The sequence below is a fragment of the Salarias fasciatus genome, chromosome 2, assembly GCF_902148845.1.
Source record: "Salarias fasciatus chromosome 2, fSalaFa1.1, whole genome shotgun sequence".
Lineage (NCBI taxonomy): Eukaryota > Metazoa > Chordata > Actinopteri > Blenniiformes > Blenniidae > Salarias > Salarias fasciatus.
The window spans coordinates 33,768,462-33,781,751 of record NC_043746.1 but is presented as its reverse complement, the minus strand read 5'-3'; the positions used below and the strand labels follow the sequence as shown (position 1 = coordinate 33,781,751).

Here is a 13,290-nt window from a genome sequence, read left to right as displayed (position 1 = left end):
AACACAGTCGGGAGGACATGACGGCGAGCTGAAGGCACCATCTACTGACTGAAATACCACAGCACAGTCGCACACCGTCACACACCATCAGACACCGTCACACCATCAGACACTGACAACCACCATCAAACGTTGGACACCGTCCATCAGACATCATCAGACATCATCAGACACCGGATCAACACCATCCAACACCGAGAGACACCATCAGACACAATCTAACACAGTCAGACGCCGTCAGACGGGACGGCTGTGAGCGAGGGAATAAAGTGGGAGTCTTTTATGTCATGTATTTTCCATATCTTGGCCGTTGTTTCGTTCCGGCCCTGTTGGAGGCCATGTGCTCACAGAGTCGCCCCTTATTGATCCTTCAGTGTAGAATTGATTGAGTGTGTTTGTTCCCTCTGACAGGGACCATGAGCTGAGTTTAGACCGTCACCAGATGGTTAGTTTTACCCGACTGACGACGTGTTGGAGTAATAGTAATCCATGCAAGCTTCACCTAAGTCACAGTCAGAAACTGCTTGAGCGGAATGATTCAAAGTCCGCGTCTTTAACCAAGAGGCCAACACTTAGTCTTATTCATTCATTTATTTGTTTGTTTGTTTGTTTGTTTGTTTGTATATAAAACACTGATGTTAATACCTCACCTTGTACACACAGTGGCAGTGAAATAAATGAGGGAGGAAAGGACAGGCTGAAGCTTTATGGACTGGTAAGGAGTAAATAGAACATCACCAGTAGAACTTTTTCTTTGTTCATGTCACTCGATGAGGTGATGTGCTGGGATGGTGAAGCTGCACAGTGTGAGGTCTTAAACTCAGACTCAACAAAAGATGTTTTAGATTTGAAATTCTTCAAAATAGCCTTTTTGTGGAATCAAAAGTATAAAACACGTTTTGAGTTATTTCACACTTTTTTGTTTAGTGCGTAATTCCTTATACGTTCATTCTGAAATACATGGATTAAATGCATTATGTACAAAGATTATTACCAATATTATTATTATGAGTAAAAGCGAGAGCAAAATTATTCCTCTCATGTCCAGGAACGCAGGTGAACTTCTATATGATATTTAAAAAAACAAAAAACACATGTCCAAAAGAGCAAATAGCTATTTATTACAGAGTGTTATTTCATTCTCACCCCAAACACGTGAGCCTCAAACGCATGTCCTGTATTTCACTGTAGAGTGACAATTCCAGCGTCTCGGGCCGCGGACCTCCCGGAACTCGAACCCGCGCCCCTCGGGCCGGGAGCATCCGGGGACTCGAACCCGCGCCCCTCGGCCCGGAGCCTCCCTGACGTCAGACCGTGTATGGGGCTGGGCGTGCTGACGTCACGGCGCTCTGGCTCGGTAACGGAGAGACGACGCGCCGGAAAAACTACAGCAGCACTGCGAGCAGCGAGCAGCGGGGTAAACATCACTCGAGAGCCGGTGTTCGCGCTCTCTCGTCCCATCTCAGACCGGGGCTGCAGCGGGCCCCTGCGGCGGGACCTCCGGAGTCACAGGAGCCCTGCGAGCAGCAGCTTGTGCGCGCGCCGTGAGCGTTTTGGCCTGGTGAACTCGGCTCCCTACCGACGGGCCCAGCTAGCGCTTAGCCTGGAGCTCACTTTTCTCTAGCAGCAGCAAAACAAGGTAAGGAGCGGAAAGTCCTCCGGCGGACTCCCCAGAGGAGTGTGCCAGCGGGAAAACAGCCACCGGGAGCCATGTTGCTCTTTTAGCATGTCCGCGGCTGTCTGCTGGGCCAGCCGTGCTGGTTAGCCTCTGTGGGTAGCAGCTAGCTGTTTGCTAACTGTTTGTAGCTAAGTCGGCACCAGTAATGCTAACCGCTGCTAGTTGTGAGGTTGAGAGCAGCCTTTTAGCGACTTTCTGTTAATTTTACAGCTCTGCATGAATGTGGTAGCCATCGGTAAAGCGAGCATTGTCGAAATTAAGTCAAACTGCAAATCAGAAGGCTGAGCAGTTAGCTTTAGAGAGGCAGGCAGCGCGTTGACAACCCGCTCAGAAAGTAAACATTAGCTCATGTGCCGCACTGTTCCACACTGTCTGGCGGTTCTGTAAACTCTCATGCTCCATACTGTTTGGGGTGTAAAATCTCATTTTTCTCAGTGTTTGGTGTGTACAGCCTCATTTCCCTCAGTGTTTGGTGTGTACAGCCTCATTTCTCTCAGTGTTTGGTGTGTAAAGCCTCATTTCTCTCAGTGTTTGGTGTGTAAAGCCTCATTTCTCTCAGTGTTTGGTGTGTAAAGCCTCATTTCTCTCAGTGTTTGGTGTGTAAAGCCTCAGAGGCAGCAGTGCTGATGGATGTGATCAGTGTTCTGGTGGATCATCTTCTTGTAAATCCAGCTGTGCTGCATCCTCCAGTAGACACACACTGTTGACAGTAAACCGTGAGGTGTCAGTGGAGCAAGTGGCTCTACTGTACGCATTAAACCCATCAGGCCCTGGATCCAGTCCTACACCAGCCTGCAGCCTGAATGCCTGTTACACCAGGAACCATTAGACTGTGTCATGTATTGGAATACGTGTTTCTTCATGTGTTGCTCAGTCTGATGCCCTCTGGACGTCTCCTGTAGCTGGCTCATTCTGCATCCGATCAGTGGATGGGCTGAGAGGAGGTTCACCGCCACTGTGCTCTTGGTTTGGCAGGAATGAGTGATGACCTCTGTGGTGGTGTCCGACGGTGGAGGGAACATCGTGGAGTATGTCACTGTGGTGGAGGAGGCCCAGCAGGTGAGCTCCCGTCACACACAGAGCTTCAGCAGCAGAGAACACTTGGTCTGTGAAGTCCTGATGAGAGTGAGCGGTGTGAACGTTTCCGTGAGAAGTGCTGCTGGCCGTCGTCTCTGATGTGACACCATCCTCATGTGCTCTTTCTGCTGTGAAAGCTCACCGAACAGCTTCATGTCCTCACCTGTCGGGTTCGTAACGGAAGTGTTGAGTAATATTTGGACGAGGGGAGTCGAGCACCTGTCTTTCACATTGAGCAGTGGTTTCAGGGAGTGTGTGAGGTGACACCGAGCAGGAAGCAGTGGAAGGAAACACTGGTCCCACATGGAAACAGACGACCGCTGCAGCTCAGGGAGATTTCCTGTTGGACTGTGACTTACAGCGGTGGGGGAAAATCCAGCCACAGAACCATCAGGATTTTTATTTTAATTATTGTTTTCCTACTAAATGTAAATAATTTAAATTGCTCTTATGTTTTTAAGCTGGGTTGAAAAAAAAGTTGCTGCTTTTCTCCAGCAGAGGGCGAAATGTTTGTGGAGAAAAAACTTAAAGGTGTAATACAACATTTTGATTTCCGGGTGGATCACCTAAATAACTGGTGGGTCTGTTTGTCAATCATTCTGACGAGCTGCTTTCATAAGGCGGTTCTCCGTGCTTGCGCCCAATCAGCTTCTCCCTTTTGCGCATTCAGAGTGTTTATGTAGCCGTGAGCTTCTGAGCTAGTACTTACCGATGGCGAGTCTGACATAATGAAACTGTAACTGTTTTGGAAAAAAAGCTTTATTTATGAGCGAGGCGGATCGCAGATACTGTAAACAGAGCCGTGCACGGCGGAGAAGAGGAGATCGCGCTCGTACACTTCCGCGTTTCCTGGGAGAAGCAGGAGAGCCAGGCGGATGGTCTGGCGCATGGCATTGTTCAAAAAGTGAGTAACAGACGTGGGGCTTCGTCTTTTCGAGAAAATCGTGTATCATACCTTTAAAAAGGAATTGAAGAATGACAAACAACTGGTAAAAATGTTCATAGATCAAACCCCGCTTCACTTTTTCAATCCACAGTGTGGACACATTCTGGATGTGTTGTTTTGAAGAGAGAACCAGAGCTGGACACGTGGAACGGTCTCAGTAAACTCTGAGCAGAGGGTGGAAGTGGACTGTATGAAGGACGGAGTTCTTCTACAGGATCCTGTTTGTGTTGTGTTCAGATGAAGGAGCAGCTCCCTGCAGAATGTCTCCACTTCCACTTAACTGTGGTACCTTATGATCCCAGTCCCAGTACCTGACCTGCTCCATGTGGTCCAGTCAGACCCGGGTCTGTCTGCTCCATGTGGTCCAGTCAGACCCGGGGCTGTCTGCTGAATGTGGTCCAGTCAGACCCGGGTCTGTCTGCTCCATGTGGTCCAGTCAGACCCGGGGCTGCGCTGCTCGCCAGCAGCTCCTCAGACTAATGGACTGCTTCCTGCCAGCAGCAGGCCGCTGAGGAGGAGGAGGACGACGAGGAGGTGATCCAGCAGGAGGTGGAGACGGTGATCGTGGGGGAAGACGTGGAGGAGGAGGAGGGCGGCGTGGTGCTGCAGGAGGAGGAGGAGGAGGAGGGCTGCCCGGCCGTCATCGTGGAGGAGGTGCCCAGCGCCCAGGTGGAGGAGTGTTACTCCGCCCAGGTGCTGGTCTACGACGACGGGACCTACCTGATGCAGGATGTGGCCGAGGAGCAGGAGGTGGTCACAGAGGTGGCCGAGACAGGTGAGGGCCGGACCACCGGGTCCCCCGCTGGCACCGGGACGGCAGCTCACTGTGTGTGTGTGTGTGTGTGTGTGTGTGTGTGTGTGTGTGTGTGTGTGTGTGTGTGTTCTCAGTTGAGATGTCCAGTCATGACATGGTGTGTTTCGACAAGACGTTTGAAGCTGCTGAAGCTCTCCTCCACATGGAGTCTCCTGGAGGGCTGCACAACGAGCGCAGCACAGGTACACACACACACACACACACACACACACACACAGCTTCACCTCCTGCGTCTGTCTTCATGACGTATTTAATGTCGTCACTCACATCTCTAGCTGCGTTGATCCAGACGCTGTCGGCCTTCAGGCCAGACGCTGCTCTGTCTCTTGACCCTGATCACTGATTTGTCAAAGCTGGACCGAGAAGTGAGACCCTGAAGAGTCCCCCAGTGGTGTAACGCCATCCATGCACTGCAGGGGTCAAGGTGGACTCAGTTATATTAGGTCACACACCGTTCCCCCCTCCAGAGAGCGGCGCTGTGCGGACTGCTGCACTGCTTGTTTAGCAAACTCAATAACTCCTGTATGATTGGGTCTGGAACCAGGAAGTCTGATGGTCTAGCCCCGCCCACCAGAGTCGTTCTGTCCCGGAACTCTTATTTTGAAAGGAAAACCTTGACCAAGACATTTATTGATAGAGACGACAGATTGTTTAAAGGAAAGTTTCTTCAGTGACAGGTGAAACATAGGAGTGATTTTTATTGTTCTTCTAGTAAATTTCTTCCTTATTGTCCCTTTAAGACAGGTGGGAGACAATCAATGATCCATGCATCAGTTTTTAATTCCAGAGTACTTTTCATATGAAGGTGTTGCAGAAAAACACGGTTTTCATGTTAAAAACAGTGAAGAGAGAGAGATTTAAAATCTGCGGAGAAATAAGACAAACATGGAGGTAGAGAAGCACAGTGCTAAAGACAGAACATGAAGGACAGGGTGTTTCAGGAAGTGAGAGACGCTTCGGTCCAGCAGTGAGAGCGTGGAGCCGGGCAGACTGAGCGGTGCGGGGTTGTGCTGTGTGTCTCCAGCAGACGACGTGATGATGGAGACGGTGGTGGAGGTGTCCACCGAGTGCGGCCCCATAGAGGAGGAGTCCTTCCCCATCCCTCCGGAGTGTGAGCCTGCCGCCAAGAAGAAGAGAGGAGGTCTGAGCCCGCCCCTCTTCCTGTCACAGCAGCCGGGGCGGGGCCGACAGGGTGGCGCCTCATCTGTGTGTGTGTGTGTGTGTGTGTGTGTGTGTGTGTGTGTGTGCGTGCGCGTGCGTGTGCGTGTGCGTGTGTCTCCAGGGGGGCGGAAACCCAAAACACACCAGCCTGCTTCAAACGGTTCCTTCGACCTGGGCATCAAGAAGCGATCGAAAGAGGGAAAAGGTGTGTGACAGATTCCCGTCCCGTCCTCCACTGCAGTGTGGACTTCCTGTCCCCCCGGCGAGCGGGATCACTCTGACGTGCGCTGTGTCGTTCAGGTAACACCACCTACCTGTGGGAGTTCCTGCTGGAGCTGCTGCAGGACAAGAACACCTGTCCCAGGTACATCAAGTGGATGCAGCGCGACAAGGGCATCTTCAAGCTGGTGGACTCCAAGGCCGTGTCCAAGCTGTGGGGCAAGCACAAGAACAAGCCTGACATGAACTACGAGACCATGGGCCGGGCGCTGAGGTCAGACACACACACACACACACACACACACACACACACACACACACACACACACACACTAGATTTACCTCTGATCAACTCAGATTAGAAATGAGAGAAGCTTTGTCCACACTCACTGTGTTCAGGTTGATGTTTATAAATGAGACTAGAGCTAGGATGATAGTGTGTGTGTGCGTGCATGTGTGTGTGCGTGTGTGTGTGTGCAGGTATTACTACCAGCGCGGCATCCTGGCCAAAGTGGAGGGTCAGCGGCTGGCCTACCAGTTCAAAGAGATGCCCAAAAACATCCGGGTGATCGAGGACGACGAGGGCGAGGACGCGGACGACGGCGAGGCCTTAGTGTCCCCCCAGTACCTGGCTCACCAGCAGGGCCCCGCCAGCCTGGGCGCCACCTCCCCCGCCGCCTCCCAGCCGCCGCAGACCTACGTGACCGTCATCCCCAGCAGCGCCGCCAGCAGGTGAGCGAGGCGGCGGCGTGCTGGACGCCATCTGGCCGGCCTGCAGGGAAATGACCCTCTCTCTCTCTCTCTCTCTCTCTCTCTCCCTCTCCCCCGCAGGCCCATCCGAGCCATGCCGGTGGTCATGGCCAACTCCCTGGGCCAGGTGACGTTAAACTCCTCCCCCATCCTCACCGCCGCCGCCGGGGTCCCCGTGACGGTGGCCAACGCCTCGGGCGGCGCCGCCCCCAAGCTGGTGATCCAGGCGCTGCCCGCCATGCTGCCGGCCGGCTCCAAGGCGGGCGAGAAGATCACCATCATCACCATCCCGGCCAACCAGCTGGCCACGCTCATGCAGGCCGGCCCGGGAGGCCCGGTCACGCAGCTCATCCAGGCCAAGCCGCTGACCGCCACGCAGCTCACGCCGGCCGCCATCAAGACGGCCGCCGCCGTGCAGCTGGGCGCCGGCCGCCCGGCGCCGCAGCTCATCCTGGCCAAGCCGGCGGCGGCGGTGGCTCAGCCGCTGCCGCAGCTCCCCGTCCAGCCCAAAGCCCCCGGCGCCCGGCCCCACGCCGCACAGTCGGAGGCTCCGCCCCCCTCCAGCCCGCCAGCAGCAGAAACCCCGTCGTCCTGAGAGCCCCGCTCCCACCGGGGCCCGGGGCGGGGGGGCCACGGGAAGTGACTGGACACTGCCCCCTCGCCTCGCCGCGGCGCCGTGTGACGGCAGCGGCGGGGGCCGGGAGCGGCCCCTCCCCCGCCGGCCTGCTGCGGACTGACACGCACGGCGCCGCAGACTGTACAGGAAGCCTTTTGTAAGACGAGCAGACTGTAAACAGACGTGTACAAAGCTTTTTGATACGGGGGGTCAGGCCACATGTAGTCTCTGTCTTCACACTCACCGCCACTCTTCTCTCCTTTTGTTACTCGCTCCTCCAGCGGGGGGCCGACACGTCTGCCGCAGGAGACGCCCAGCTCCACTTTTGAAGTATAATATCCTATTTTTTCTTGTACTATCCGTGTATTGAAGTAGATTTTAATGAAATGTGTATTATAAAAAAAGACGTCAATCAAACCTGTCTGAAGTGTTCTGTCGACGTGCACGCTGTCCTGTCTGGCCACCGGGGGGCGCCGCTCCGCCGGACCGGTGGTCCTCACAGGAGGGTGGAACCCCCAGGTCGGAGTCAGCAAGACCAGGTTCCTTTTTAGGAAAAAAAAAATCTAACTTGACTCTAAACAGACATTTTGACAGGGTCGCTCTTTAAACCCATGGACATGTGAGAAGTGTCTGGTGAGCAGCTCTCCATTCAGAGGGTTTGGGATTCGAACACGGTGCTCACCCAGCGGTTCCTCCGCTGCACCACTGCAGGGAGACAGTTCAGGATGAATCCGGTGCTTCTGTCCTGCATCATCAGTGACTTTATGAAGCAGAGCGGCGGTGTCGCCCTCTCTGGACCAGCCGCCACCGGGTCAGCCTGACATGCCCTCTGACCTCTCCAGGTGACCTCAACCTGTCGCTGTCCAGCTGTTCAGTGTTTCAGCAGTTTGATCCGTGACTGGATCAATAGATGTCCTGATCAATTAGAAGTAATACACACTCACCGGCCACTTCATTAGGCACACCTGTCCAACTGCTCGTTAACACAATTTTCTGGTAAGCCAATCAAATGGCAGCAACTGAATGCACTCAGGCAGCAGACATGGTGAAGACGATGTGCTGCAGTTCAAACCGAGCATCAGAACGGGGCAGAAAGGTGATTTAAGTGAAGGAACGTGTTGGGTTTTTGGTCTGAGTATTTCAGAAACTGCTGATCGACTGGGATTTTCACGCACAACCCTCTCTAGGGTTTACAGAGAACAGTCCGGAAAAGAGAAAATATCCACTGAGCCACAGTTCTGTGGGCGAAAATGCCTTGATGCTAAAGGTCAGAGGTCAGAGGAGAATGGCCAGACTGGTTGGAGCCGATAGAAAGGCAACTGTAACTCAAATAACCACTTGTTACAACCAAGGTCTGCAGAAGAGCATCTCTGAATGCAGAACCGTGGAACCTGGAGGCAGACGGGTTCCAGCAGCAGAACACACCGGGGGCCCCTCCTGTCAGCTGAGAACAGGAACCTGGGGCTCACCCAGACTGGACTGTAGAAGGTTGGAAGAGCGTTGCCTGGTCTGAAGAGTCTGCATTTCTGCGGATTTGGATGGTCGAGTCAGAATTTGGCGTCATGGATCCATCCTGCCTGGTATCAGCGGTTCAGGCTGGTGCTGCTGGTGGTGTAACGGTGTGGGGGATATTTTCCTGGCACTCTTTGGGCCCCTCAGTACCAATCAAGCATGGTTGCAATGCCACGACCTGCCTGAGTATTGTTGCTGACCATGTCCGTCCCTTTATGACTACAGTGGACCGTCTACTGACGGCTGCTTCCAGCAGGAGAACGCACCATGAATCATCTCAGACTGGCTTCTGGAACACGACAGTGAGTTCACTGGACTCAAATAGCCTCCACAGTCACCAGATCTCCATCCAATAGAGCACCTCTGGGACGTGGTGGAACAGGAGATTGGCATCATGGATGTGCATCCGACAAATCTACAGCAACTACGTGATGCTACATGGACCAAACTCTCTGAGGAACGTTCCAGTACCTTGTTGAATCTATGCCACCAAGGATGAAGGCAGTTCTGAAGGCAAAAGGGGTCCGAACCTGGTACTAGCAAGGTGTACCCAATAAAGTGGCCGGTGAGCGTGTAACTGAAGCGCATCTGGTTTGATCTGATGTTACCAGTGAAGTTGAACTCGCTCAGTTTTCTCTCACTGCGGTAGGTTGAAATGTTCTAGTGGTGACAGCTTGAAGCTCATCAGTTGAGGAGACCCGATTGCCTTAAACCACTTAAGTTCCACTGACTCCATTTAAATGAAACACATTTACTGATTAAATGCAAGACATGCTACAAGTTTGAAAAACCTTTGAAACCTCTGAACAGCAGGAAAGATTTTTTTATTTTTATTTTATTTTATTAAAGATTGGATCCCCATTAGCTGTCACCAGGGTGACAACTAATCTTCCTGGGGTCCATAATTACACAAAACAATTACAAATAAGAACATGAGTAAAGTACACAAAACAGTGAACAGAATATATAAAACAAACACTCATGAAACGCAGTGCATGAAGACCATTAAACAATTGAATACAAGAAAAAAGAAGTAAAATAAATATATACACACAATTAAATAGAAGACCAGAAAACCAGATAGAACAGGGCAATGATACAAATGAAACATAAAACAAGAACTAAGAATGCACCTACAATGCAATCACGCTTTGAAGATTTTCGTGACCACAGTTTCAAAAGCTTCTATGTTGTTCTCCTTTCTTACAGTAGAAGGTAGCCTGTTCCACAGATCCGCTGCCCTGGACATCACTGTTCTCTGCATTGCCCCAGATTGAGCCTTTGGAAGCGATATGTAACCTGCCATATGGCATCTAGTCAAATGAGAATGGCGATCATGAACATAGATAATTTTTTCATACAGAGGCCTAGGTTTCATTTTTATCCGTATATTCTGAAAAAAAGTTCCAAGATTCCTCTGTAATCTCTTCTCCACATGTAGCCATGACAAACACTGATGCATATAGTCAATGTGAGTCTGAAATGGGCAGCGAAGAACTCGTCGTGCAGCTTTATTTTGCATCACCTGTAGTTTATGAATATCTTTTTTTGTGGTGCCCGACCATATGACTGAGCAATAATCCAGATGAGATAGAACTAAAGACTGAGTGACATATTTAACTGATGATTCTGTCATGGAATAAGCACATCGTCTAATGGCAGAAAGAGCTCTACCCATTTCTGTCAATCTTTCCAGTGTGACTCGTCCAGCTCAAGTGATCATCTATACTTACGCCAAGGAGAACAAACTTTTGCACCTGCTCCAGGGGTATATTATTTACGGTGAGGGACAAAAAGTTTCTGTTCTTAGATTGCTTCCTAGAGTCCAGAAGCATGCACTTCATTTTACTAACATTTAAAGCTAGTCTGTTAGACTCTACCCAATCAAATACATGGTCTAAATCACTTTGAAGCACATTATTCAAAATTTGCAGGTTCTCTGAACCGTAATATCAGCGTACATCAGAGTCATCAGCGTACATGGCTACATGGGATCTATCTAAGATGAAAGGAAGATCATTTGTAAAAATTGAAAAGCACAGAGGACCAAGGCAGCTACCCTGAGGAACTCCACATTCTAGCTTCAGCACAGAAGAAAAACTACCATTGAAGTATACTGACTGCGATCTGTTTGTTAAATAGCTGTTAAACCACTTAAGAGAACAAGCAGAAAAGCCATCAGCAGACAGTTTATTCAGCAATAAGTTGTGATCTATCACGTCAAAGGCAGCGCTGAAATCTAAGAACACTGCACCAACATAATTTTTTGCATCAAGTTCACCTAGCCAATCGTCTGTCATATGGACAAGTGCAGTGGAGGTAGAATGGCTGTCTTTAAAGGCATGCTGAGAATCAGATGTGATATTAAAATTCATAAAATATTGTGACATTTGTCCAAATATGAGCTTTTCCATAATCTTGCTCAAAACGGCCAATATACTAATGGGTCTGCTATTAGTGCCACTAAGAGCCAGCTTATTATCCTTAGGTAGGGGGATGACTTCAGCCAATTTCCAAATATTGGGGAACAAGCATTCTTTTAAACTCAAATTAAAAATGTGACAAACAGGCTTGGCAATATATTTAGCCATTAATGAGATCATTTTCCCATCTAAGTAGTCCAGCCCAAATTGTTTGCTGGTCTTTACTGATTTCAACAGTTTTTCTACTTCTTGCGGGTCTACAGGATCAAATGAAAATGTACAATTGTTACCTTTCATTATTACATTTTTAATTACTTCAATAGAATAGCTGCCACTTAGATCATTTGATGTATTTAGACTCTTAAGCCGTATTGATAAAGAAGTTATTAAAGTAGTTTGCTATCGCAATTGGTTTAGTTATATACTTTCCTTCAGTTTCAATAATAGCAGAGTCATGGCTTTTAGATCTTCCCAGTAAGCTATTAAGAACGTGCCAAAGTTGCTTTCCGTCATGTTTTGAATTATTAATTTTAGTGACGTAATAAGCTTTTTTTAGTTGTTTGTTCTTTTTAGTGACAGAATTTCTGAGTTTACGGTATTTATCCCATGTACCGGGATCTTTACTTTCAACGGCTGCCCGTTTTAATTCATCCCTTTGGGCCATGCAGGTTTTTAAGTCTATATTTAGCCATGGTGCCATTGTCTTTTTAATATTTATTTTCCTAAGAGGTGCATGTTTATCAGCCACTTTTTGGATCATATCATTAAAAACTTCAAGCGCAGCACTAGTACCATTCTCAGAAAACACAGCCTGCCAAGTCAACGCCTTTATATCAGAAATAACATTTTGTGGAATAAAATATTTATAGGACCTTTGCAATAAAACTCGGGGGTTACCCTTAGGTGCCTAAACTTTCCTACAAGAGGTGATAATGTTGTGATCACTAAAACCAATCGGGAGGGAAGCAACTTCAGTGCAAAATTCTCCAACGTTAGTGTATACATGATCAATGCATGAAGTGGACGTTCCACCAGATGATCTAGCAGAAATTCTGGTTGGCACATTGACAATTTGAGTTAGATTACAGCTTGTCAGGATGGTAATCAATCTGTCTTTTAGAGCAGAGGGAGTGAACCAATCTATGTTAAAATCACCCAGTAGATACATTTCGCCTGGTCTGTCAGAAACATTCATCAGCACTTGACACAAGTCTTCAGTGTACTGAACAGCAGCGCTTGGAGGTCGATAGCAGCTGCCAATCACCACTGGTTTACGATGAGGAAGTTGAACTTGTAACCACAGCAATTCAAGAGATGGGAGCATCAAGTCCTGTCTAATTCTAACAACAATATTATTTTGGACATAGATGGCTACTCCCCCTCCTCTTCTATTTCTGTCTTTCCTATAGATACTAAACCCTGATATGGCTATCTCACAGTCCTCAACTGTGTCATCTCAGTGTGTCTCAGATAATGCAATAATGTTAAAATGATGTAAGTCAATTAATCTGGACAGCTCAAATACCTTGGGTGTTAAACTACATATGATTAAATGAGCGATTAATAACCCTTTTTTAGAAAAAACCATAGGATCTTAAAAAGCAAATAAAAAACCAAAGATAAAAACTTGGGTATCAGCCATTAAGAAGATATTTACATAGATCGACAGATCGTGTAAATATCTTCTTAATGGCTGATACCCAAGATTGCAGTGAAATGAATGAACATTTCTAATGTGAACTGAAAGCAGGCAGTGAGCTGCTCAGACGGAGAGCTCAGTCCAAACCCCATCACCAGGGTGGTGGACACAGGCTCCTCTGGTCCCCTGCTCCCTGCTGAACGGCCTGCAGCTGGAATCCACTGTGTGTGAGAGCAAGAGCTCAAATTAAAATGTGCAACGAGGAAGAGATCTACAGTCCAAATGATTCAAATCATCCCATTTATCATCTGTCACTGAAGAAACATTCCCTTTAAACAGTTTGTCAACAAAACGGATAAATCATCATATCAGAATGTTTACATGACAGTTTAAGCAATACCAGAAAAGCAATGAGTTGCTGTAGACTGGCTCAACAGCAGAAATCACGTTTTAGA

At 48.9% G+C, this 13,290-nt stretch overlaps 1 protein-coding gene across 4 annotated transcripts; it reads left to right on the top strand.

Moving 5' to 3' along the window:
- The first annotated feature begins 1,358 nt into the window (after nucleotides 1-1,358).
- Nucleotides 1,359-7,687, top strand: LOC115398634 (ETS-related transcription factor Elf-2-like). 4 transcript variants are annotated; one of them, XM_030105509.1, is made up of 9 exons: nucleotides 1,359-1,639; nucleotides 2,654-2,737; nucleotides 4,206-4,476; nucleotides 4,590-4,697; nucleotides 5,540-5,656; nucleotides 5,798-5,881; nucleotides 5,977-6,169; nucleotides 6,376-6,627; nucleotides 6,727-7,687. In XM_030105509.1, exons 2-9 carry the CDS (start codon nucleotides 2,663-2,665, stop codon nucleotides 7,238-7,240), a joined length of 1,614 nt encoding a protein of 537 aa, XP_029961369.1. In that variant the 5' UTR covers nucleotides 1,359-1,639; nucleotides 2,654-2,662; the 3' UTR covers nucleotides 7,241-7,687. The 4 variants fall into 4 exon arrangements, with proteins under 4 accessions (XP_029961369.1, XP_029961378.1, XP_029961360.1 ...); XM_030105518.1 differs by having other exon boundaries at nucleotides 4,203-4,476; nucleotides 5,543-5,656; XM_030105500.1 differs by having other exon boundaries at nucleotides 4,203-4,476.
- Nucleotides 7,688-13,290: the final 5,603 nt, after the last annotated feature.